At 40.3% G+C, this 27,848-nt stretch overlaps 1 protein-coding gene across 1 annotated transcript in view; it reads right to left on the bottom strand.

Annotated features, from left to right (window-relative positions):
* Nucleotides 1-25,407, bottom strand: part of SLC5A12 (solute carrier family 5 member 12) — a 29,003-nt gene extending 3,596 nt beyond the window's left edge. Inside the window, exons 1-14 of the mRNA XM_048853575.2 lie at nucleotides 24,721-25,407; nucleotides 22,324-22,389; nucleotides 19,128-19,179; nucleotides 17,340-17,407; nucleotides 15,343-15,497; nucleotides 13,648-13,788; nucleotides 10,719-10,848; nucleotides 10,180-10,268; nucleotides 7,896-8,008; nucleotides 5,715-5,782; nucleotides 5,028-5,114; nucleotides 3,325-3,503; nucleotides 2,015-2,118; nucleotides 408-529 (exon numbers count right to left, since the gene is read on the bottom strand). Of these exons, the coding sequence (XP_048709532.2) occupies nucleotides 408-529; nucleotides 2,015-2,118; nucleotides 3,325-3,503; nucleotides 5,028-5,114; nucleotides 5,715-5,782; nucleotides 7,896-8,008; nucleotides 10,180-10,268; nucleotides 10,719-10,848; nucleotides 13,648-13,788; nucleotides 15,343-15,497; nucleotides 17,340-17,407; nucleotides 19,128-19,179; nucleotides 22,324-22,389; nucleotides 24,721-25,077 (1,731 nt within the window). The 5' untranslated portion in view covers nucleotides 25,078-25,407. The remainder of the gene's footprint in view (nucleotides 1-407; nucleotides 530-2,014; nucleotides 2,119-3,324; nucleotides 3,504-5,027; nucleotides 5,115-5,714; nucleotides 5,783-7,895; nucleotides 8,009-10,179; nucleotides 10,269-10,718; nucleotides 10,849-13,647; nucleotides 13,789-15,342; nucleotides 15,498-17,339; nucleotides 17,408-19,127; nucleotides 19,180-22,323; nucleotides 22,390-24,720) is intronic.
* Between the last annotated feature and the right edge of the window lie 2,441 nt (nucleotides 25,408-27,848).

Here is a 27,848-nt window from a genome sequence, read left to right as displayed (position 1 = left end):
TGTTTCTTTAAACATTAAATAATCCCTTGTTTGACCTCTCTTCTTGGCCTTTTGGCTAAGATTAAATTTCTGATATGCTCCCTGTTGATGTGTAAGAGATTATACCATGCATTACAAGGAGCATTGACTTCACATAACAGGGCTTCTTCCTCTCTAGATTCCGTGATCCTTCTGTACCTGGTAAATAGTGACATATTGTAACATGATTTGGGGCTAAATAATGAGCAAAATAAGGCTGATTTTTTTCAGTTCTGGTCTGATTTCCACTTAACTGTTTGTGGCCTTTTCTGCTGTATGCAGCAGGAATTTAGAATTTGATGTCTAAATCTGATCCGTTTGTCAAATACTTTGCACAGCATGCACTGAATAATACTGTCGTGTGCGGTTCTGTTATGAAATAGACTCACTTTTGTGCTGTCATGCTGCACGCCACACCAGCATAATGTTTTGCATTTTTCAGACCAAAAACAAAACAGGTTGCAGACAGGACGTATTAACAGTGGCTTCATGTCTTTTCCTTTAGCAGGGCCTGGAAAGAATAAAAATCGTTGTTAATGGTATGCTCCATGGACATCTAAGCAGAGAAAAGAGATACAAGACAACAGATGAAGCTAAGACAGGTAGTTATTCCATGGTCTGTGTGGTGGCTCACTTGTCATCTTTGCCCAGATGAATCTCAGCTGTCATGGTCTCAAGCAATTAATCCATCTGGCTGAGATAAATATCCACTTAGGGAGTTTGTATTGATCTCATCTAGGGCTGCATTGGGGAGAGGGTGTCAGATGAGCATCTCTGTTCATTAATTATGTAAATATTGAGGAAGAGTTTAAATGCGTTTGCTTGCTTCATTTTGACATTTTATTTTTGTTTCATTTTAAAATGAAAACTAGTTTGATCTCTCTAATAAAAACAAGAAGATAACAAGCTGAATGCTCAGCTGGGCCATACTCACATCAGAGCAGCTGACAGGGTGGGGTAAGGTGGAGCTAAACCATTTTTCTGTCCCCTGATCTTAGGGCCACTGGAGGCTGAACTGCTCTGCAGTGTAACTTAGAGCAGGGTAAGCACTGCTTTAAATTCCTCCAGCTGCAGAGGTCCCATAGTTATGACAGTTTTAGACTCCCCTTTAGGGCAGTAAGTCTGTCTGCTATTGCTGTTTTTCAAACCTCCAGATCCATCCATAGTTAACATACCCAGAATTTCCTTGGGAAACCTCAGTGAATGGGAATCTACAAACCAGTTAGCCCAGGAGGGGGAAAACTGCGGGCTGGATCCGGCCCATCAGGGCTTTGGATCCAGCCTGCAGGATTGCCGGCCCCACACTGCTTCCAGAAGAAGCAAGCAGCATGTCCCTGCGGCCCCTAGGGGTGGGGAAGAGGGCTCCATGCGCGGCCCTCACCTGCAGGCACCGCCCCCTGCAGCTCCCATTGGCCAGCACAGGGAACTGAGGCCAGTGGGAGCTTTGGGGGTGGTATCCACAGGTGAGGGCAGAGCACGGAGCCCTTTGCCCACCACCCAGGGGCCAAGAGCCTGCCCTGGCCCTAGTGAGTGCTGCTGCCACACTGGAGCAACTCAAAGTAAGCGGTGCCAGGCAGCAGCCCGCACCCCGAACCCCTCCTGCACTCTAACCCTTTGCCCTGAGCCCCCTCCCACAGTCCTCCATGCACCCCTGCCCTAAGCAGTCCCGCACCTTCTCCTGCACCCCAACCCCCTTTCCTCAGCCCCTTCCTGCACACCACACCCCTTCCCGCACCCTGCACTCCCTTCTGCACCCCAACCTCCTGCCCCAGCCCTACATTCATGGCCCTGCATGCAATTTCCCCACCCAGATGTGGCCCGCAGGCCAAAACATTTGCCCACCCCTGAGTTAGACTCAAGTGGCCCAGTTTTAGCTCCACTGCTTTCCAATAAGTGTCTGGGTTTCGAGTTTGCACCCTTGTACATATCTGTAGAATTCTAAAATAATTGATTCTAGTCGAATCTTAATGCAAAAAACCTTTAATAAGTAACCAACCTGTTAAAAAGCTTATCAGAAGGCCTGCAATAATGCACCCTAAACAGCCCACAGCGCTGTAGTAAAGGTAGGACAAGGAATACCAAGTATCTGCCAGTTGAGGCCTATGGCAGCACAAGAAGAGAGGAAGAATACGTTAGCAATAATTGCCATTGACTTATAAATGTCTTTCTATGAAGGACAAAACTATATTGTCTCAGATAAAAAATCATTTAAAAAAAAACAGAAGTAATAGACAGTTCTATACATAGATAACCGCATACACACATCAAGAACAGAACACATGTCCAGTATGGATAGAACTGCATTGGGTCCAGATAGTTCTAGCATTTTAACAAATAGTTTGCTTCTGGCTAATGGTCACTGCTAGAATTGTATGTGTCACAAAAATTGGTATTGTCAAGTGGCTTTATGCTTGTCAATCTCTCCTTTCCAAGTAATTATAAATGCAGATAATTTAAGGCCCAGTCCTGTAAGGTTCTGAGCGCTGGTTCTGCCTTTTGTTGGGTGCAGTTAGTTAATGCTAGATCCACAGTTACAGATCTTTCAGTCGTTTAACCAGCCCCTTATATTTTATTTATAACTTCCCTTCACACCTCTTCTATATTACAGATATACCCTAACGTGCTTCTAGAATCACTCTAAGATGGAATTGACTTGTGCCTGCTCAGTTAATCTCTTAGTAATACCTGGTTTGGCCTTTTCTTAACGCTAGCTATTGAGCTGTATGTATCTTGAAAGTGTTCCTCTTTAAAAGTTCCACAGAAGTCAATGGATAGCTTTCCCATTGACATCACTGGGAGTTCAACAGGACCCTAAGCAAGGTACAACATGGTAACTGAAGTGATACTAAAAAACTTTTCACAAGGTGGACCACATTATAGATCATCTTATGGACACCCTTCCCTGACACCTACAATTTCATAATCCAGGAACATCCCTGCAGCAATCTGATTATAAAACGGGATTGCGTGCAGTACCAGGGGACTTGACTCCATGACCCAGGAGGTCCCTACCTATCCCATGTTCCTAATTGTTTACATGGAAAGGTAATATTAGGGATGTATTTAGTGTATTTTCAACTTTCTTTCGTGTTATGTAGCAGCTGGAGGAGAACGTGCATCATGTGACCAACGAGCTGTCTGGAGATCATCAGCATGCCCTCAGACCCCTGAAGTGTCATGGAGCACAATTTGGGCAACTGTTGTAGCCCAGAGCTGATGTCATGCAGTAAGTACCTTTATAGAACAGAATATTAATTTCAAAAACTCACATTGTGACAAAACCGCACAAAAATCAATGGAAAATACCTGATTGGAGGGAGAGTAGGAGCCAATGTAGTTATCATCTCTGAGTTGTTAGCTAGAGTGCAGTTGGCTGTTGATAAGTGCAGAGGCTGGGCCTTTGAAGGCTGTGCTGGGTAAACAAAAGCTCCAATAGCAACCCAAAATGCTAAGGTGATCCCAGTCAATAGGCCTCCTGCAGCACCCTTAAATAAAGCAAGATATATTATTAGACAGAACTGAAATACGTCACTGCACACATGGAATCAGGTGATAATGGCTTGGTCCTGCACTCGAAAACTCCCATTCGCTCCAAGGGTGCTGAATCCATCCTTATTTGGTAGAGTGGGTCAAAAATTGGGCTGGGGCATTGTTAGTAATTTTTTCTCTTCTATTTTTTAATTGAAACTTGAAATTTTGTCACAAGTTTGAAGTCTGACCTTTTCTGTTGTCAGACATGATAATGCAACAGAAGGGCGGAATTCAGATGAAAAGCCTGTTTTCCTGCGTGCTGCACACTGAATGGATAAAACTAGCTTTTAAACCATGTGCTGAAAATTTACTCGGAAATGACCCTCTTTGCTCCCTGTAAAAACTAATATTCCCATGTGAAGCTCCTTCATAATGATTACACTTTTAAAGTGAACATTTTACCATGGTATAAATACCTTCCTGCAGTCCATTCTTCACTGCCTGTACTGAATAGATGTTAGCTTGAATTACAAATATAGCCAGATGGAATTATACTATTTTTGCCCATTTACTGCTCTGTTTTGTTTGGAGATTTAATTCAAATAGAGGGTGGTTGCATTAGACAGTCGACATTTGCCACAAAGCGATATCTGAGCTACCAGAGTTATTTCCTATTCTAAATGTAGGGAACTATTCTCTATTCAGTGAGTGGTGGTAATTGGCAAATGAGGACTTTGTATCTGTGGCTGAAGTCGCAGGGCTTTATTCAGCCAAAATATAAATTAAGTAGATTTGACTGTAGAGGCTCCAGTAACACATTCTTCATGCTGGTTTAGAGTTATATGGCCCTTTCATACATGCACAGACATCCCACATCTATTACTATGGAAACTCAGTTCTATAAATGATGTACCATGGACTGAACTGAATATTCTGTAATGGTAGAATCCACCCAGCATAGATGGTGCACACAAGGCCACTGGAGTCCCCATGCCAACCTATTCTCAGGAGGGTGCTGTTGGGTAAGCCAGGGGAGGAGCCACTGGATCCACATGTACCCAAATCTGAAGTGGCATTAGAACCCTCACATAGGAAGTGCTATGAGTCAGCAGTTGTTATTACAGCCTGTGAACAAAGAGTAGCTACACAAGGGCTACTTCATAGCCTGAAGCCCCATGGCCTTCACAGTGTGGGAGTGGGGAAGGTCTGAATTTTGTCAATAGTTTTCTGAACAAGCTCCAAAATGGAGAAGCGTTGATAAATGGGGGATGGGGTAGGTTTGGACTAATCTCGAGTAAGAGGCCTCAAAGCAGGGCACAGAATCTGTGGGGTTGGGGCTGTCATTTTGTTCTGTGTTTGTATAGTACCTAGCACAATGGCATTCTCGTCCTTGACTAGGGCTCCTAGGTGCTACAGTATTTTTATTATTATTATATTTTATTATTTTATAATAATAATAAATAATAATAAAAGGAGGATCATATAAATGAAGGACCAGCAAGCGGAAACTCACTGAGACAATGATCGTCACCTCTTACCTTCCAATTAGCACAAGGAAACACAGTTCCCAGTGTAAATAATCCTAGCATGGGCCCCCCACACATGCCGTGAATACTGAGTGAAGCCTGTTGAAACAACGCACAGGAGACATTTTTCAGGGCTAATCAATGTCACTTGATATATCCACAGTCTTATTCTTATCACACCTTTTTAATGTTCTCATTCTGATGCATGCAGAGCTCTGATTTCTGCTTTGTAATATTTTAATGGCAAATTATAAAATGCAAATTCCGTCAGAATATTGTTAAAGAAGAAACATTGTGATTGGTGTTTTACCTTTCCAATGATAAAGTTTTTGCAATGATTGCCCTTGTTATTTTTGTTACTGGTCACAGAAGTTACCTTAACACTAAGGTGGCAATGGCAATACTGGATATTAATATTAAGCTGGAACGGCATGTCAGAAAGGACTCAAACGTGCTCCGGTTTACTTTGATTGTTTAGGATTGCACTCAACAAGCAGATTTCTTCACTCAATGGATTATGTAAAGCACTCATCCTGTCAGGAGTGCTTACTATTATTATTATTTATAGTCTGTTTATTCGTTATACAACACCATTTGTATTTCACAGAAAATATGATTTAATAGAAAAGAGAACAAACAGGGTACAAGATCAATTTTCTTTAGTTGTAGAGCTCAGTGAGTCTCTGGATATTTAAATACCTGGACAACTCCTCCCAGAAGTGATGCTGCCACAGCCATGGAAGTACACAGCACTCCAAATACTATACCTGAAAGAGATTAATGATTAATATTAGCAGCAGTTACAAGTGCATCAGTGATCAGTGGTATGGACTTCCTCAAATTGCTCTGCAGCTCCAAGATTGGTTTTTTTTATTGGGTTTATTGTTCTTTCCCATCATCTGAAAGATCAGGCAGAATGAAGGAATTTGCATTGTGGGCTTTGATGTTTAAAGGGGACCATATTTTACTGAACTATTCAACATCAGATCCTGTTATCTCTTTACCAAAGCAGCATTAAATAGTTAGCATTAATTTAGAAATCCCGTCTCTGTGCAAAAAAGGAAGGAAGTTAGCGAAAAAAACAGTCTTCTCCAGTGTTTTCAGTTGGTTCAGTTTTTGCATCTGACTGTATAATTGGTTTCAGTTCATCCTAGCCACTGTCCTATCTCATGCACTAGCATGGCAACGCTCTCACGCATTGCTCTGTGTGGCACTCACATGGGTGTTCTTCGTGAGGATGTTTAAAGTAACGGCAGCAGCAAAGCTAAAACTGAGGTCACAGGCAGACAAATGGACAGAGATGAAGGGTCTGAGTGTGATTGTGGTCTTACCCTATATATGAACTTAATGAAAATCTGTAGGAGAGCAGCAATATCCATATAAATATTCTAAAGATATTTTTAAAATTCAACACATTATTTAAAGGATGCACTGTCAGAAACTTGATTTTTTTTATATATCAACTATTTAAAAATATCAAGCTGACAGTGACCCTCTAAGAGAGATAAGGTGGACGAGGTAATAGCCTTTATTGGACCAAATTCTGTTGGTGAAAGAGACAAGCTTTCAAGCTACACCAAGCTCAAAAGCTGACCTGAAGAAGAGCTCTGTGTAAGCTTGACAGTTTGTTCTTTCACCCACAGAAAATAAAATAAAAGATACTATGTCACCCACCTTATGTCTCTAATATCCTGAGACCAACACAGCTACAATAACACTGCATAGTGATCCTCTAAGACAGGCTAGAAATGATTTATAGCTGCCATTCTGTGGGTATCACAAATGAGTTTTCCTTGAGCTTCCCCAGTGCTTTCAACATTAAAACTTTATTAAACTTTTTTAAAGGAGTCTGACACAGTCCCTTGTTCATACATATAAATGCAGGCTTTCATCCTACAAATAATTAAGCACATGTATAACTTTACTCATATAGCATGATGAAAATTCACATTAAGAGAACAACCCCCTCTGGCCTCAATCCTGTAAAGTTACACGAGTGCTAAAATTCGAGCACATGAGTAGTACCAGAGGCATCAATATTGAATACTCCACAAGAGTATTCACTTTTGTTCTCATAATGTGAATTTTTCATCATGCAACATGAAGCAAAAACTGAAAACTTCTAACACTGTAAGAGGCAGTATCTTAGAATCAGAGAATCATAGGACTGGAAGGGACGTCGAGAGGTCATCTAGTCCAGACCCCTGCACTCATGACAGGACTAAGTATTATCTAGACTGTCCCTGACAGGTGTTTGTCCAACCTGCTCTTAAAAATCTCCAACGATGGAGATTCCACAACCTCCCTAGGCAATTTATTCCAGTGCTTAACCACCCTGACAGTTAGGAAGTTTTTCCTAATGTCCAACCCAAACCTCCATTGCTGTAATTTAGGCCCATTGTTTCTTCTCCTATCCTCAGAGGTTAAGAAGAACAATTCTTCTCCCTCCTCCTTGTAACAACCTTTTATGTCCTGGAAAACTGTTATCATGTCCCCTCTCAGTCTTCTCTTTTCCAGACTCTTGAAGGACTGCGAGCAGAGAATAGGTTAGCAAGAAATTCAGCATTATTAGGTTATTCAAAAACTCGATGCAATACTAAGTTCTGCATTTTACTTCAGAAAGAAAACAAGGGCGCTGCAGAAGTCATATACACCTATTTATTAAGTTACAGTCTTGGTTACTCCATATTTACTAACACCTTATTATAAGCTAGTGATATCAGGACCTCATTGCATAAATACCATGAGCATTCAAAAACTTCTATTTTGTGTTGATGTATAAAGAAACAAAGGGGTATTGACTAGAGAAGAAGGGTTAAAAAAATACTTTTGGCATTATGATAAATATGCATAAGTAGAAGATCCATCTACTGTACCTACATAAGCCTTTGCTGACCCAGGTGCTCATTTTTTCAGAGAGATTTGAAAAACGGTACTTGACAAAATCCTCAAATGTTACTGTTGCTAGAGCATTTATGCTTGCAGCCACAGTGCTGTAAAAACAAACATTTTACAATAATGTACAATTATGATCATATTAACAGAAATAACTCCCAAATAACATTATGTTGATCTAAAATGTGCTGGCCAAAATATTAACAGATGAATCATATTGTTTATGATCTACCTTGAACATTTCTTGAAAAGACTGGCTGATTGGCAATTATTTCTTTTTTTTATATATGAATAGTCATTAAGCTGTCATTCTGTGGGTATCACTTGATATAACTGATTAAATGACTGCAGAGTTTAAGCCCCACAACTGGAACTTATTGAGACTAGCAAAATCATGAGCACAAGCTCCTAGTCTCAGACTGACCACTGAGAGATGAGGACATTGGAACCATTCCCATTCCCGCTGCAATCATGAGGGGCCTTTCACTTATGCCACTTTTGGTGCTCACTCAGAACAAGATAGAAGCACCTACTTAAGACACACGGTACCAAATCCTCCACTTGCCGAAACTGCATAGACCTTTTCCATGTTCTCAAAAAAGTCAAACAAGAACATCGCTATGTTAGACTCCAAAGGGCATGAAATAAATAGTGCTGGTACCATATTTTTCTGGAAAGCATCATAACTAATTAAGTCCAATTTGGCAAAATTCCCCAAAGAATGGTTCATTTCACGCTATCTAATACAGCCATCTAGTCTCAGACCATAATGCCCGCAACTATAATAGCTACTCCTTTCACATACTCTGTGCCAAATAAGAACCGTAATTACTCAAGGCATAATTTTGACACCCTTGCTCATGCTGAGTAGGACTTTACTTAGCAAGTAATCCAGGGGAAATTGTTGTTATAGGTACAGCAGCACAAGTATTTTAGGTTCTTTATTCTTTCATCAGTTATACCCAGGCAAACCCATTGGTGTTAGCCTGCACAAAATAGTTACTAAAATAATAATACAAATTAAAATCATATTCAGTTACATCTCCCTCCACAAATGCTATCATTCATTTCATTGTTGTATTGTATAGCACCAGTAATGTGCAGAGTGGTTGGTTCCACACTCAGTTAGACCCATGCTACCCTACTGAGGTCAATTTTCACAAAATAATGACTAAAATGACTTAAATACATGGTGGACATAGAAAATGTGTTTTGAGAGTTACTTTTACCAATGGATTTTTTCTTCAAGCTGAGGAAGAATTTGAGCTCGTAATAGGCAAAGACCTCACTGAGTTATCCTGGTGTAAATCCACTGACTTCAGTGGAGTTGCTCTGGATTCACACTACAACTGATCAGAATCTGTCCCAATGAGGTTACTTGGGTGTAATTTATGCCTACAGGTAGGATAATTCACATCCTTTTCTTAAGGCACTACAATTAATTGAGTATACTTATTGTACATATGAGAATATCAGTTCTATTGGCTCACCTAATCCGAGACATGGAATGGAACTGGTTTCATATGAATCAAGACCATTGTGATCCTGACATGACTGTGCAGGGAACAGAAGCATGAATGTGGTAATTCTCAGATGGCTTTTATGAGTTTGAGTCTGTGGCAAGTCTGCCTGCTGCCAGTCTGGACTTCAACCTTCCATCTCTTTCTAACTTTCCTTTGAACACTGATGATGTAGTTACTACTGCCTACAAGCCAATTACTACTATCCAGTACTCAGCACAGCCTGAGGGAGAATGATTTCTTCAGACACATTTTTTTTCTACTTTGACAGTGTATTTATATTATTTTCATAGTGGTTTTATGTTGAGCCAGACACACTGTTGTGGCCTCCATTTGGTTTCCTAATTGTACAATTGTACCAGTCAAGTCAAATAAAAGGGATTGAAATCTTCACAGCTGCATTAGCTCAGGAGGCTGAGCTTCATTTAAAGAGGACATTGATATTTCGCCGATCTTTCCGCTCCCTTGTTGGTGTTAATAATGTGGTTCTTGAATGCGTTTGAAGGGGATAGGAAAATGTAACTGCCAAAGCATACTCAGACTCTAGCATGAGTCTGATATAGAAAGACAAACCACTGCAGCATTTCTTAGCTGGGCCAAGTGAAAGAGAAATTCTGCTGCATTTTCATGTTCAGCATTTTGATCAGGGTTTGGTTCTTTGATGAACTGTCAGTTTTGCCAACGTTTGCATAGTCAAGGCAGTATGTGCAATGGCACATACTAGACAAAACACAATTTCAGACACAGACCTGAGGGTTCCGCTGAATGCGCATGCAACAAATAGTCCGGGGAGTCCTGGCATTGTGGAAAATATGTCCATAACAAAATAAGGCATCAGCTAGGAGAAAACACACACACCGAACAAGAGAGGATGTTAACTGGGACATTTTCTGGACTCTGCAGATGCAGTCGCTACTTCTGACCACATTGCAATACAAAAGTGAGGAGTTCAACAGAAATCCTCATTCAGCCACCTCAATTCTAACATGGAATTCAAAATGATAAACCAAAAAAATAAATTAAAAAAAAGAGAGAAGCCTTTAAGTCATACTGAACCAATACAAAAGTGAGGTAGTATTTGACTATGGCATAAATTAAAAACCTAAAATTCATACATGACACAGGAAAAATTAACAGCATTGTCATATTGTAGAGCCTGGTTCAGCAAGGCACCTGCCAGGATGTAGGCATATGAACAGTCCCATTGACTTTGCACATGCTTAAGTGCCTTCTTGAATCAGGGTCTAATGGTTATCTTTTCATTTACGCCATTAATCTGATTCTATACCTGATCAGGTGCTGAAATGAAACCAGCAGTCCAAGGATCGCAGTTCTTAAAATGGGCATACATCACCAAGCCTGAAAAGACTGCACACACTAGGATTACCCAGAGTCCCACTAAATTAAGGTACAGTGCACTGAAAAGAGAGAGAGCGAGAGAGACCTTTTTATGTCTAATTCAACACAAATATGGCAAGGTCATTACTGGCTACCCAAGTTGTTCTCCTACATTTCAGAAACTCCACTGAAAATAAATGATACCATCTCTTCATTTCTTGGCTTGTGTGAATGTTGATATTTTTGGGGAGCACCAATATTTTGAAAAAGTAAGGTATTCACTATATTTAAGGACAAATGTAAATGAGTGAAATGTTTTTGGTGCAGCTTCAAGAAGCAGATTTACAATGAACCACAATTCTGATGTTATAAGCCAAACTTCTTGAATGTGTTTGAAGGGGATGTGAAGAATCTCTCTATGGCCATCCTTACATATAAGCCTTTAAAAACTGATTTAATTTCTCAAGAGTTGCTGAAGTTATGCATTGAAGTCAGATGGGATATTATTTTGTACTGAATCTGGCCCATTTATAATTTCACCACATAAATGAATCTGTATTCCCCATCAGCAAATATTTGAGGTACACCTGGATGACAGCATTTCACTCTTGGGATTTTCTGTCTATAGTTTAGAAATGTTGTATTCCTGTGAGGTCTTACATAATCTGTATTGCATTTTGACATTGTCCTTCACTGACTTCCTAGCCATTGCCAAATCTAATTCAAAATTACACTCCTGAATTTCAAAACTCTCTAGGGATCCTGATACAAAAGACCTCTCTGACTTCTTAGCCATCTATCCTTCCCTCCTCCAGTCTTGGTCTCCCAAGACTCTTCACAGTCAGTGGTCACACTTTCACTTGGCCAGCCCCATCCCGCTGAACTCTCTCTCCAATTCCCACTGAGACACTGTGTTACATTGTTTTTCCTTTTAATCATATCTTAAAACTTTATTTTCTTCCCAGCCCTTGAAGGAGCATTTTGAGATCACGTGTGTTAAGGAGACACAAAATGTATAAGAAAGTGGCAGTGAGTAACAACATAGACATGGTATTGTGTACAGCCCTGGATCCCCACCTGTGCTGTAATAGGTTTTCTGTCCCCAGGGTGAATTTGCATTGAATAACACTATGTTACTTTAAAGGAAATTCTTCCCCCCCCCCCCCCCCGCTCCCCTTCTTGTTGAACAGATGGGATTTTAGGTCTCTATAAAAATATGCTGTCTTGATTGTATTACCATGTGTGTCATAGATAGGGATGCGTGAACTAATTTTGAACAAAATAAGAATCAATCTGAATCTGTGGCTGTTGCCAGAACAAAACCTAAATCTTTTTATGGCCTGAGAGAGGTTTGAATAAGTTTCCCTTCTCTCCCCTTTTTCTTATGAATGGTAATTGGTCTGAAAGCCTCTTCTGCTGAGTTCTGCTCCTGCTGCTACATGTAAATCTTGCATGTCCCAGGACTTGGTATTTGACACATGGGGTGTACTTTTGGAACCACTGCTCTAGAATGTGAGAGACCCTGGTGCTGCTGCTTCATTTAATTTCTCCTGAAGCAAGTTGTCCAGAGAGGACTATGGAACGTCCTCCAAATGGAATTCCTGTCATGGAAGGAGGATCCTGCAGCCTGCTGCCAAACATACTTCTCTCCTTCCACTGCTGGAAAAAAATCCATAAAGCAGATCTTTGAAGATAGGTATTTTATTTTAATCAGGGAGGGATTGTCACATGTAGAGCTGTGGGAGTAATTTGCAACAAGTAATTTATGTAATGAATTTAGGCTTTCTGATTGTGGAACGTCAAGAAGTAGATTGTGGTTTCTTTAAATGTCTTTGTTCAGAATTATTTGAAGAAGAAGATCTGTTCAAAGTCCTTATTCTCTGGGTTGGGTTGATAAATATTTGAGAGATCTGAGCTGTGTTGTTCAGTTGTGACAGGTTAAGTAAGGTCACATGGTATTTGTTCTGTTCCGTACTGAATAAGTGTGTAGGCAGTTGTACAAATACCTGTTCATATGAATTTAACATTTAGCTTGAATGAATGACCATGGGTGTGATTTTGAAATTCACTTCCTACAAATTTTTGTCAGGAAAACTCAGTCTTTTACATCTTCACAGAATATGAATATCAAAATGACTATGATCAAAGTTAATTCATTTACAAAGTCAAACATTTGAGCAAAACCCTTTTTTGCATTATTTAACCAGCTCTAGGCACTTGGGAGCAAGTTCATGAAGATATTTGAATCTTTTGATATGTTGCATGTCTTTTTCTGTACATACTAGTTCTGTTTTTAATGACAGTTTATTGAGATATTTATACATTAAAAAGGTTTTCCATTTTTTTCAAGAATACCGTAGATACCAATTGTCATGTACTTCTGTACCAGATATGGAGTGGTCACAGAGCTTCCTTTTGATCAAGATACACATCATATATATTCATCATTACATCCTTTAATGCTCTGCCAGGTATGGCTGAGATTTGTTTAAATATAAGGAATTTTTACACACACTGCCAGCTAATGGCTGAACTTGTAATACAATTTAGCATTCCATTACACCAGTGTGAACTTCTTAATAGGATATACAAACCCCACTTTTGAAGATTCACTTTGAGGCAGGTTTTCCAAAGTTTAAACAGTTTCTTACTCCATGAATAGTCCCAAAGAGCATCAGGACTACTCAATACAACTCTATGTGAATAAAGGTTTCAGAATCTCGCCCTTAGATGTTTAAATCTCTGTTAAGTTGCCCATACCAGGCTCCCTGTGTATATTTGAAAAGTTATTAGAATAGTCCCGTAGAAGAAGAGTTAGAAATAAATTACGTCTGATTATGAGAATAGTTTAGGTTCATTCTTGATACTAGACAACTTACAGTTTAGCTTGCTTTTCTGATTTGCAGGAAATGCATCTCTGTATTGTGGACTGATTAACTCCATAGATTCCTAACCACGTAAAGGTTCCCCCAACTGTGATTGTCCAAAAGGTGTGTCGCCTTAAAGGATCTACATCAAAGCTACAAGACAGAGAGGAAAGTAATTCAGCTCCACTTGATTAAACCCAACATTCAGGCACAATAGAGATATGCCTGAACCAAAGGTCTAGTTTCCAACACCCCTGAGCTTTGAGGAATACCAAAAGATCTGAATCTGCAGTTAGGACACTTGTCTAAATCAGACGTACTGAGTAGCTAATGCTCAGCCCAAATTCATCATTAAACAGCAAAGCTTTTGTGTGTTTACTCTGCTAAAAAGAATATCTAATCACTGTGTTATACCTCAGATATACTGAGACTTATAAGTGTGAGAAAGTTAGACTTATATTTACTGGCCTTGCACCAGTCACTAGTTATAACAAGCACACAAGTAAGTGGTTGCCCCCCCCTCCCCTCTGGAACAGACTAATGGTCCATCTCATTCGGTATCCTGTTCCCAGCAGGGGACAATGCCACATACATTCAGACATAAAAGCTCCATAATCCACCTAATTACTATAGTCATACTATCACCATATATTAGCCCAGGAAGATAAATGTCTTCCAGAGTTAAACTAGCAATTAGCTGATGCCTTAAGTTTCATCACCCTTGTAATTTTATTTTAATAAATATAACTAAAGTTAATCTTATTTTTATTTGTACAACTCCCTTTCCGTTACAGCTCTGTTAATTTCTGATCCAAGAACGGCTGTTGATAAAATAGTACACTTAGTTTTTTTTATAACAGCACCATTGTCGCTGCTGCTCGTGTCTAAACAGCCGCCAATGGGAGGCCAATTCACCACAGCAGGCACCAGTCTTGTGGCAGCAGTATTAGCTACAGTGGCAAGTGTGTTTAAAATAATGTGGTATTTTTAAAGATGGGGAATGTTAAGATGTGCGAAAAGGGGGTGGGGAATATCCTAGAAAAAGGTCCATGGAGAGATAAACATACGGGCTGAAATTCTAGTCCTTCTGAAGTCACTGGCAAAACTCCCATTGATTTCAGTGCAGCCAGGATTTTACCGAAACACATTAGGAAAGAAAGGAATGAGAGTTCTTTATGGAACTTATAGAACATCCCAAGAGCTGGATGACTTGACTAAAGCTTGAATACTTAAAGCAGTGGTTCTCAACCAGGAGCATGCGTACCCTTGGGGATATGCAGTGGTCTTCCAGGGGGTACGTCAACTCATCAAAATCATTGTTTCTCAACTTGGGGGTCACGATTCCCAAGGGGATCGCTGGATGGGTTTAGGGAGGTCACAAGTGCAGGACCAGCAAGCAGGGCAATTGCCTGTGGCCCTGCAAAGCTATTATATGCTTCAGCCCCAGGTGGCGGGGCTCGAGTTTCAGATGCCTAAAGAGGGGTACAGTAGTTGGGAAAGGCTGAGAACCACTGACTTAAAGCACGCTACCTCCTAAAGCATAGTCAATCTGCAATACTTTTATTGAGGAATAAGAACCACTCATTGTCACAGAAATTAACTCTTAATAATTATTAATGTTTAAATGCAGCTTAATGCCAGTAGGGTTTTATCTGAAATGTGAAAAAACATAATGAGAATTACAGGCAGCGTTTATGTTGTGCTTACTCAAATACTGCTAGGCGTGATCCATTGTTGGCATTCGCCCAGATGTTGGTAGGTCCTCCATTCTGAATAGTTCCTTGAATCAGAACCGTTAAGAAACCAATCACCATGACAACCAGTTGAAATGCATCTGTCCAGACAACAGCTTTTAATCCTCCCTAAAACAATAAGAAGTTGTATATTTGCATTTTCTTGTTGTTGTTTGCATCACAGTAGAGCTTAGAATCCCCAAGTCAGCTCAGGGCCTTGTGTTAGGTGCTGTACATGTGGGGCCAGATTTTCAGTTAGACACAGTAGGCATGTGCCTAGGGTCACCAGTGTTCTGGTAGTGCCTTACCTCTCTAAAACTCTGTGCAACATGAAGGTCAGCTGTAGGCGGGAAGGGGGGCTGAAGAAGCTATGCCTAGGAGCGCGTAAGGTGTAAATCCTACCCTGTGTACTTGCACATAGTCAGAAACCGTTCCTGCCCTAAACGGTTTACATTCTACTTCTCGGACAAAGGATGTATTATTTTACAGATTGGGAACTGAAGTACAGAGAGATTAAGTGACTTGTTCAAAATCACACACACAAGTGTGTGGCAGAGTCAGGAACTGATCCCTAGAATCCCAGTACAGTGCCTTAACCACAGGACTATCTTTCCTCCCCTGTTTTGTGTTAAGATAGTAGAAAACTCCATGATGTGGAAACTGAAACTAAACTGGCAAATTTCCTTTTTTTTTAATAGTCATTTCATATTCTGGATATCATGGACTAGCATAATATTGGGGGAGGGGTTTTCATTTTCAGCAGTGGATGGGAATATTAATTTTTGAAAATTGTTATTGAAATAAAAATAATAATGGAAACGTTTCTATTAAATTGTGTAAATCCCTACACCAAAAAGTCCACATTTTAGACCTCAGGTTATGGGCAATGGCTTTTTTAATTATTTTGAGTTTGGAAAGAAAATGATTAATCTTCTTAATTAGAGTGTTATCCCTGATTTGTGTACAAATTGCATCCCTAATTAAAGAGATTGACTATCCGTTATGTAAAGTGGCTGCCAGCTCATGGCAGTAGCCATTTTAGGCTCTGCCTCTTGCCACCAACCCTGATTCCATCACCAATTCTTCCACCCACTAAAAGTTATATATCCCTCCTCCAGCCCCGGAGTCCCTCTGGCTTCAGCTTCATGCTTAATTGTCAAATGTTATCCTGGTAGTCCTGGTCCCAGACATCCCACCCACTGACTTTCCCCCAATGACTGATTCCCTTTCCTTACAAGCTCTCAGTATTCAGGCTCAGACAGAGACTAACATTTTCAAAAGTGCCCAAGTGGCTTAGGAGCTTAAGCTCCATTTTCAAAAATACATTAAGAATCAATGGGACTTAAGCGCCTAAATCGCATAAGTGTTACCCTTGATATCCACAGGAAGCTGGTGATCACTGTCTACTGCACAATGAATCCTCAAAGTGTAAGTGTATCTGCTCCCATACAAATCCTCATGGATGTTCTCATGATACTTTCACTCAAAATTGAAGCTCTTTATAAGGCCTGGGATCAGTGGGGTGTGTTCATCTCAGGTTCTATCCCTACACTTTTGCTGGAGTTATTCCAAGAATGAATTTGTCCTCTTACCATTTATAAATTATAGACTGAGAAACATAGTCAGGGAGATCATTATCTTCTTCCCAGAAGCTTTAGTATGGCAGGAAAGTTTATCACTTCCTTCTCTGAACTGAAAAGTCTTGGCCTTGGCCTTAAGCTATCTGATTTAAACCTTGAGAATTCAGAGTGTGGGATGAAGATATAAAACTGTTTGCTTATTCCCATAAAACGTACAAAAATAGATGTAATATTTGAAAGATTGTTAGCTTGCCAAATGTTTCTATGTTTACTAATGCAAACTTCAGTCATTCTAGCTATAATTAGAAACCCTGTTTCTATTACTTCTTATCTGAGTAGTGTTAGCCTTTATCATCTGTATTTAAACCTTTCTACTGTGTTAGTTACATACCAGAGTGCAGTAGAAAGTGCAGACAATTCCTGTTGCAAATACAGAACCCCAGAGATTAAATCCAGTCACTGTAAAACCAAAGAAAATCAAATTGGTAGTAAAACAACAGGTGCAGTTCATCGGAATAACTTGGATCCTTTTACTCCAGCAGGATAGGAGTATTTATTAACTTTAATATTGGTTTCCTATTAGGCGCTCCTCTACAAGATAAGGGTTTCTTGACTCTGATGCGTATTGTTTTGTATCATTGCTTTCATTTTGCTGCCTTCTTGCAAATTGTGATTAATTGCATTTCATTTGTGTGAGAGTAATCATTAAGTTGAATAATGTTGTAAGGCCAAATCAAAACTATTTCTGTGAGATATGTGGAAGATCTTGCAGTTGATAGAATTAAATATGTAATTGTTCTAGAGCAATGATTTCTTAGTTCTCCTTTTGTCCAGATTTCATGAGTAATAAAATTTGCCTTGATGATTTTTTTTCCTTTGCAATTAATAATATCAACTAAAGTACCAAGTGCTTTAGAGACTCCAATGATTGAAAGAGGGAGAACAAAATTCTGCTGTCAGATATGTATGCAGGACTCCCATTGATGTAACTCGAACTGAAGTAATTCAAGTGAATTTAACATCAAAGCTGTAGGGCCCACAGTGAATTTAGGTAGGCTGAAACTCCCTGTTCGTAGTGAAGTAGAATAAAAATGCCAAATTGTTTCATTACTCAGTGCACAAATTGCAATTCTGTGTAGAATGAAGCCTCACCTACAGGGGCAATCCAGGTCCCACTCATGCAGCTGAAGCAGTCCTAGGAACAGCATTAATTGGTTCCACCTTGCAGGGTATGAATTCGGGGGTAACTCATACCACATAAAACAGAGTCTAGTTCCACTGGGGAATGAGTTGGAGGGGACTGGGAGAAGCCAATATGGAGTCAAATGATGCACCACTGCATGGGTCCTCTGGCATTCCCCAACTCCTATCCGCTCTTTATGGACACATTGGGCTGAAGTAGCCTCTTATGGCACCACTCCATGGCCTGTGTGGGAGGATTCCTTTCCTTTCATGGAGATAGCCAATACGCAACACACTTAACAAACTGAGTGATGAGTCCCTGATTTACAATGGTTTTAGCACAAAAAGTGAAGAACATAGTATTCAGTTGTAGCTATAGGGGAAACAGGGATTGGAGTTACACTGGAATTTGAAAGAGAGATGTTACAAAAAACTTTATAGGAACTTTATCATTATTCAGGACCTTGGTTTTAAATCTTCCCTGAAACATGCCATGATCAGCAGCATAGAGCCACTTAGAGCTATGCAAGGGCATTGGAGAATTGCCACCTGCTGTATCAGAGACACCACAATCTTACTCTTCAGCCTTCCTGCTGGGAGTTAGACAACTGAAATACTTCTAGATAGAGAGATCTCAGTTTTATCCCCTAGAGATCAGTGCGCCGTTGGAAGGGGAAGAAAGAATCAAAGTACACAGTACAGTGGTGGATCATCACCTTGTACTGAGCACTTTGCCAAGATATTGAGAAACTGTTCAGCACTCACCTCCTCAAGTTACTCTTTAGTATAAACTAAAATAGAGCAGGTAAATGACAGACTCCTGCGGGTGTACTGACACAAGAGGGGGGTGAGCGAGCTAGCAAATGTAGAGCTACTAAAATGAAGGTACAGAACCTTTTATAAAGCATTTTGGTTTTAATCTGTCTGCTTCAGTTATCCTGCTTGTGTTGTGACATGGTTGATTGGTGTAGCCATGTGCTTTGGGCTGGAAACTCACCTTGGTTAAGAGCCAATGCCGGAGCATAAACCACTACTCCAGTATAAAGAATCTGAAGGAGAAAAAAGGTCATGAAGAATATACTTGGAAAAACAGCTGATTGGTTTCTGATTAGAGAGGAGCTCAAAGCTAACCATCAGATCCAAAGGCCCCCAAATATGGTGAAACGTGGATGAGGTTCTAAACTGTAAGGCTTTCTGTCCCTAATCTCTACAAAATCAAACTTCATTTTCTTTTTTAACTCTGTAGTTATGGATACATCAACAATATCTATCTAGCTGTTTTTGATACACCTATCAGTGTGGTGTTTATGTGCCATGAAATATTAATCAGATAGAGAAAGTCATATCTGGGGATGTGAAATCATATCAACACAATGACACAGAAATAGCCTAGCCTACTCATGTTGAACCTGGGTGACTGTTAATATCTGACAGAGTCCACAGAACCCTTTCTGTAACTGGCTACTTTTTTGCTAACTGAACAATTCTAAGCACAAATAATGACACTGCGGAAGGAAAAGAAAAGAGAAGTAAAATACTGAACTGCATTGCTAAGGCTGCTAACATTAAATGAGTAGAATTTGTTTGGAAAACAGTCTCCTGAGAAGCAAACATGTATACCTTCCACGCATCTTTTCCTGTATGTTTAGTTAAAATAATTTGTTACTATGAATAGTTTTAAATCCGTTGATATAATTGTATCTCTACCTTGGCTCTCACACTGACTTGCTGTGTTGATCTTGGACAAATCACTAATTTCTCTTTGTCTGAGCTTCCCCATCTGTGATATGGGGATGTTACTATTTATTCACCTCCTTCGTGGAGGCAGGGGGGAGAGGCTGTGGGGACTAGTGAGTCAATGTTTATAAGGTTGTTAGTAATATACAGCACTCTATAAATGATAAGTATTATTATTAAGGTATTATTCCCCTGAGTTGTTCTTTTTGCTCTGATTAGAGGTCAGCCTTCACAGAAACAGTATAGATTTGAAAAAATATTACAGCTTTACTGAAATTCTCCCCTACCCCTTGCACTGACTGATTTTACATAGGCTTTTTTTGGTTGGGAGTAAGCAAGGTTATTGGGTTGAAGTAGCTGCCACTTATTGCTCCTACTAAGCAACTGGAGGCAATGTATCCAATAGGCACAGATTACATGGCCTGCACTCCCAACAGCTTCCTCAGTGCATTCGTTTCGGAGCCATGTCTACAAGACACAGGAAATTCAATAGCCATGGTGTATTGGTTGTTTGGCCCACCATCCCTGCACAGTTTCTCTGTACTGCCCCCAGTGTGCAGAGAACCTTACACCTTGGTGAATTTCACCCTTCGCTGGTAATTCAGTGACATTCAGGGACTGTGTTTTGATGCTTGCTTTTGAAAACCTAAATAAATTCATTGTAAGTGCCTTAGTTTCATTTCCTCATCTGCCTGTTGGATTACTAAAAAGTGGGAAGGCATCTTAAAGAGGTTAATTTAGTTTTGTAAAAAGTACTTTTAATCCTCAATCCTATAACAGAGGCACTGTTCTAAATATAGCCGAGAATCCTAGAGTGTACCTTCGAAGAGAAAATACCAGATGGCAAGCTGCTCAGCTGCAATTATGGTCTTTGTCCTCCTTCATAGCCACAGCTGTATTGTATATGCATTGGTTTGTATTCATGTGATGCACATATGGTTGTGGATGATTTAAAATCCTGAATATGTACATGCACTGGGTCATCTTGTTAAAGAAAAAAAAAATCACCTTTAGCCTTCTTCCCGAATGAGCTGAGACAACTACCAGAGGGATTCTCAGGTGGCTATTTAAGCCAGATGAATTGCCACTTTGTGCAATCAGAGTGGTTCAAAGGGGTCAGAGCATGATCCAGAATCTACCTACTTATCTCAACCAAATCACACCGATTATCTTTTGGAAAATTTAGTTTGAGTGATTGTTTTTATGAGCTTGTGTTACAAATCTTTCAAAGAAAAATAAAGGTGGCCACCCAAAAAACTTCAGAGATCAAAAATAGTCTTTTAAAACAACCACTTCTCTACAGGGCCGGCTCCAAGCAGGTGTCTGGGGCGGCATTCAGAATGGGGTGGCAGTCCGTGACCCGCAGCGGCAATTCGGCGGCAGCTCTTGGGCCGGCAAAATTGGTAGAGCCGCCCCTGCTTCTCTACCTGCCAAACAGCAGAATCAAGTTTGTCTGCTGGAAATGTGCAGAAGGGATGATTGCTGTAACAAAAGGGGCCATGTGCTAGAAATGCACCTCCTTTGGCTACATAGAGATGTGGTGTTAAGTTGATCACAAAGGTGATTTAAGTCTGTTTTACTGACTACACAAAGAAGTGGACTTGAAAGTGACTTACTGTCCTTTGAGAGAAAGTAGATGGGGAAAAAAACCCTCTTCAGATTGGAGCAAGAATGGCTGAACCATGTGGGTGCACAATTGTGTCCAGCGGGAGGTCAAAGTGATGGCTGGGGGCAGCAGCCATAAAGAATTTTATTTTTAAACAGGAAGGAGCTGGAAGGGTGAAAGCAGTGGGGTGCTCAAGGTGAAGAGATAGGAGTGTCCTGGTGAGGGTGGGTATTGGCAGGAGCTTGCTGGAGGGGAGATTCCAGGCCAGAATTTAAATAAACTGGTGCCTTCAAGGGATCTTCACAACTGCTCTACAACTGTCAGGCCAGTGCTGTGTGAGGGGGAGGAACAAGCAATCAGATAAAAAGTTTTAATGATAGAATGTGTTCAGTTAGCTAAGCAACTACGCCGTTGGACTACAGAGGGCCTCATGTTCTTCTGGTGAAAGGGGTCATGTGGCTTCATAGTTCCTCAGAGCAAAGGATTGGGTGCCAGGAGACATCTAGAGTCCAATCCCAGATGAGCCTCTCTGATTCACTACAGTATCTCAGGAGGGTTGCCAATCCTCCAGGATTGTCCTGGAGTCTCCAGGCAGTAAAAATGAATCTTTAATTAAAGATTGTCATGTGATGAAACCTCCAGGAATACGTCCAACCAAAATTAGCACCCCTATACCTCAGGGAACTTACTCACCCTCTCTGAGCCTTAGTCTATAAGCCCACTGGAAAATAAAGAAAAGAAAACAAAACAAAACAGGACCTCACTGCAAACAGATGCTTCATCTGAGCTGAGCTTTTCTAGGTAAATATATTACAGAAAACCCGGTTATGCACACAAAGGCATTTCTTACCGTCTGCACTATGTAGATCAGTGTTGCAGCAAAGCGAACAGACTTGTTAAATCTTAACTCCAAATACTGGGGGAAATGAAAAGTACAATTAGTGAAAAGCATCTGTGACATTTGGGCCAGATTATGATACAGTTATTAGCACTGAATAGCACTTTACTCCACAAGTAGTCCCATTGACTTTACTAACACTGCTATCATCACTAATGAACAGGATAGCATGATCTTTGCAGCCATAGAAAATTACATTTTAAGAAGCTTTCTAATTAATCTAAAGTATCTAAGTATCATAAGTATCTAAAATAATGTGTTGGGTGGAACTGAACTATCCATTACCTGATAGTACCTGTTATATTGGGAGTCCTTGGAAAAATCCAGAGGCAAATCAGAAAAGGAAAAACTGCTTTATTTTGATTCTTCATCCAGCTACATTGGGGAGGAGGGGGAGTTGGGGACATCTGCAAGCTAACTAGGAAAAACTGGATTGGGTTCTATAGAAATCTACTCACTCGAATCATCAGGATAAACTCCAACTGATTAAGGATACCGCTGCCCTTAGCAATTTCTGAGTACCCATCCATACTTTCCAGGGGGATTACATACCATATAGAATGTCCCCAGCACACATTATTTACAGAAAATTCCGAGGACTTTCTGTCCTTTAGAAATCTTAATGCAGAGATACTTGAGTAGCTTCTCTGTTACTCTTAAGCTTCATACATCTGATGAAGTGAGCTGTAGCTCACGAAAGCTCATGCTCAAATAAATTGGTTAGTCTCTAAGGTGCCACAAGTACTCCTTTTCTTTTTGCGAATACAGACTAACACGGCTGTTCCTCTGAAACTCTTAAGCTTGTCATCTTTATTTGCATTCATTGGGACAAACTCTTCTCTCAGTTACACTGAAGTGATCCCAAGGATTGCAATTGAATTGCAATGATGAAATGGGGAGGAAAATTTGACTCTGATCTTTTATTATCCCAATATATTTGGGAAAGTGCCCTTGTTTACTTTGCTTCTGGTGACCGGGACAGATTTCCCATCTGAACTTTTCCTAACCTAGCCATGAAACGTTTCAAAATGCCTATGCATAGTTTTTCAGATGCAGTTTTTCCCTTGTTTTTAAACCTCTGTGGCTGTGTACAAACATTCCCATTACCTTGGTTTGATTTAGTAGCCCATGAGGCTTTTTTTCACCCATTCCTTAGGTAACTGAATCTTTCTGTAGTAAAGAACAGGACCATGTCCCATGACCTCTATTAAGTCAGCTGACTATTGAATACCTTACTTGTCCAAAATTTGTCCCCAATGACATCCAGATAATTGAGGTTGTGCACTGTGCTCTCAGTAATAACACCACAGTGACAATTGATTTTCACAGCTGCTGAGCAATCATACCAGGAATTCGTTTCTTTCAGGGAGGCATGCCTGGCAAAAATTTCAGAAACAGCTGGGAAATTGCACAGGGAGCAAAAAACTGGTGTTATCCAACTCCCTCAGATACATCTACAAGTCCCTTAATGTTTCCTGACCTAATCACTGGAGATGTGCCCAGATCCATCCCCCTCAACCTGCAAATTTTGGTAGTGGTCAAAATCTGAACCCAGATCCATACTCGGTAAATGCCCCTAGATTTACAAGGACTGAGCCAAAATCCCAGATCAGACAACCCTGAATTTAGTAGTTTGGGGGGTCAGAAATGGAATTTAGTGGTTTGAGCCCCTCTTTAATACCGACTCATGAATAGCATTTTCTTTCCTGTTTATGGAGACTAAGACGATGTCTACAGTATAGCTGGGAGTGAGATTTGCAGCTTATTAGATGTACCCATGCTAGCTTTGATCTAGCCAGCTCACCAAAAATAGCAGTGCTGACACTGTGGTTCAGGTTTCAGGGCAGCCTGCACCAGTGGGCCTGAGCCTCTCCCCACGTCACCGGCTATCTACTTGCTTGTGCAGCCAGTGCTAAAGTACACACCATGGTGTCCTCACTGATGTTTTTAGTGAGCTAGCTAGGGTAGAGATAGCACAAGTACATCTACGTGAGCTGCAAAGCATACCCTGACTGCAGTGTAGACGTAGCCTAACCACATTTGTACTGCTCTCCTCACGCAATATCTTTCTTATTTGCATTTACCGACTTTAACCTACTTTTGTACTACTGTATTAAGCAAGGTGGTGAGCTCCCTAGTCTGCCTGGTACAATGGGCTCTTAATCCTGGATTGGTACCCTAAACATAACTGCAATGCAAATAAATAATTATTATTATAATGCTATTCAATGCCAAAGTATAAATAAATACCCTGTGGTTTTGAACTATTCCAAAAGACAGGTTTTACCATAGAATTGGGTTAGAAATGTCTGTATACATAATAGACTGGTTAGTGTCAATTTTACTTACCTCGTAAGTGCTTGTAATCCCAGATCTGTAGAACACAGGTAGGAAAAGTTCAGAAGTAAAGATGATGACAAACGTATATGAAATAAAGAAAATAATGAAGGGTGCTCCATAGCGATATACCTCTGCAGGTGTTCCCAGAACAGTGACTGCAGACATGAAACTAGCTGTAAGGGACAATGCCACTGGTCCGCATGTCATCTGCTTTCCACCTACTAAAAATTGCTTTGAAGTTACATTTTTCCTCTCCTTAATTGCAAAAAAAACGCCAATGCCAGAAGAAATTAGAAAGAGTGCAGCAAAAACAACATAGTCCCACGCCACAAAGTTTTTAATGTCGGGAGCTATGAACTTGGACATAGTGCTGGCTGGATAATTCTCCGATATCTAGGTGGGTTTTTTTGTTTTGTTTTTCTAAATCGGATTCACAGAAGCAATTAGCTCCTTCCTAAAAAGAGAGATGTTTCCAAAGCTTATCAATGCTAAAAATTAAAAAAGCAGGAAAAGTATGATCCAAAGTCCAGCTATGAGCTTTTGATCCAGTTCATTCAAAAGTATTACAAAACAAATTGGTTTAGATAGAGTTTTAAAGGAACTATGTACTTTTGTACCCTGGCCCTATCAAGGTTCTTGTCAGTCTACTAATCAAGTATGTACCAAGGAAGCATTCAGGCTCTCTGAGAAATAAATAACTAATGGAAACAAGATAAAAAGAGTGTGAATCTATCTGTCAAGTTTTTATTTAAGGTTAAACATTACTCAGACACATTGACTAGATACAGATTTTTACTGCTCAGCGGTTTTTAAATAAAATGAGGGCAGTAAAAAATCATTTAAGGGGGGAAAAAGGAAGGAGGATGTCTGGGAACATATAAGTGCACTGAGTGGTACATGGGCTCTATTTTCAAAAGCTGCTTCTGAGACATGGCTAAAATCTGCCCTTGTGCACTAAAGGGAGAGCACAGAGTTATTCTTAGGCAAATAGGAGATTTTAAAGTGTGTTCTCTTATGGAGACTTCAGAAGTTGTTCTATAGCTGGCCTGTGCCATTAGAGATGTGGCCTTCTATATTCATGTGTATTTATCACATTCAGCCCCAGCGAGCTGGTTTCAAATTCCCAGGTTCAAGAATTGGAGCTCTTGGCTTTGTGTTTTTAATGTTGGGAGCTACAAACTTGGACATGGTGCTGGCTGGCTTACAGTGTGCATACAGTGACTTCTTTTCCATAGGCAAACTGGTAACATTTTCTTAAGGAATAGTGTTTAGAACAAGAAATCAAAGCAAATTAATCTGAGCAGAAAAAGAATAAGAAGAAAATATCTCCAGCACAAAGTTCCATCCATTCAAGTGACTGCCCCGCAACCCCAAAGTGCAGAGCCCAAACCTCTCAAAGAGAGTCTCCCACCTCTGCCTCCCAGGCAGAAATCCTTATAGCCCTTTCCCTGAACATCTGTGGCCTGAGGACTTTGATGCGGAGCTGGAATTATGGTAATGTCTCTGGTCTGTGTCACACCATCTTATTTATAGAGATAAGTCTGAATCTCAAAACTTCCTCAAAGTTCAAGGAAGATCAGATCTAGGGTTCCAGCTCTAGTGCAAATATGTTTGAAAATAATAAAATTCAAGGAGGTTGCCTCTTGGGTCAGTTTTCAGAGTAACAGCTGTGTTAGTCTGTATTCGCAAAAAGAAAAGGAGTACTTGTGGCACCTTAGAGACTAACCAATTTATTTGAGCATGAGCTTTCGTGAGCTACAGTGAGCTACATGAGAGTTAGAGCCAAATAACGGGAGCTACAGTGAGCTGTAGCTCACGAAAGCTCATGCTCAAATAAATTGGTTAGTCTCTAAGGTGCCACAAGTACTCCTTTTCTTCTTGGGTCAGTGTAATTTATTTTATCTATAAATACCAGACACATGAACCCTGCGTAAGGCACCATCCCTTATTAGGCAAGCTCCAGTGTTAAAAGACCTCCCCCTCACCAAGAGAATTTCAGTTCATATTTTACAGGTGGGAATTGACACCCTTTAAAGAGACGCTGGTCACGCCTGCTTCACATGCAAGTCACTATCAGAGCTACATGAGAGTTAGAGCCAAAATTCCATCAGAATAGTCAAGGACAAGACATTTTGCATCTTGAAAGGGTGCTGGCAATGTCTTGATTAATCAAATGGTACAAATTATGCCTCCTTTTAAAAGTATGTTACATATTCTTATCACGTGGTATTAGATTCAATATTGCTATAATGTGCGTTGATCAATCTTTACAAGAGGCAGACAATGGCTGGTTATACCCAAAGAGAGCCATTTACAAATGGATAGGCAGCTTAGTTTGTCTTTAGCCACAACACTGAAGCATGGGTGGAGTGCACACTATAGCATCCCAGGAATATTCCTGGGAAGTATTGTGATTTGGCGATTCAAATCTCAATGACAGTGCTTCCCCCTGCTTCTTTCTTGCTTTGGGTGGTGAGTAGGGGGCTATCCCAGCAATGAACTACAATATTCCTCCTGATAGCTCAGCTACACTTGACGGCAGATAGGAGTATGTAGTTGAAGCCAGTACTCATCCTATTCCCATCCATCTGCTATGAAGGACACACGAAAAATGGATGTCAGTGGCCTCTTACTGCTATGTGCCTGGGCTCAAAGTTCAAATAATTCCCATAGGGGCATAAGAGTGGATCATACTCACTCTGAGTTTTGCCTTTGACTTCAGTGGGGTCAAGATTTCATCTCAAATGCCTATCCGTTGCAATGTGCTCACCAATGGTGCTATAGAAATAATAATGAGAAGGTCTGAAATGCCCACTCACCAAAGTTTCTAAGGCAAAATACAATGTGAGTTTAATATTTCTCTTTAGTATGGTACTACATATCTTCAAATGACTCCTAGTCAAATGAAGTTTAATTTTCCACTTCCTTGCCAGTTCTTTAGCTGTTCTTGTAGCATAAAACTGTAAGAACATTTAAAATGTTTTTATGCATATGGCAGTATTAATGTTAAACCTGCACAGTAGGATTAACAATTGATAGATGTCTGTGACAGTGGTAAATTCCATGCTATTACAACAGTGAGGTCCTGAGGTCAAATACCAACTGGGGTGTGCAAGAAAATATTAACTTAACACAAC

The sequence above is a fragment of the Caretta caretta genome, chromosome 6 (genome assembly GCF_965140235.1).
Source record: "Caretta caretta isolate rCarCar2 chromosome 6, rCarCar1.hap1, whole genome shotgun sequence".
NCBI lineage: Eukaryota > Metazoa > Chordata > Testudines > Cheloniidae > Caretta > Caretta caretta.
The sequence above is the reverse complement of the archived record's forward strand: the minus strand, read 5'-3'. Positions and strand labels throughout refer to the sequence as shown.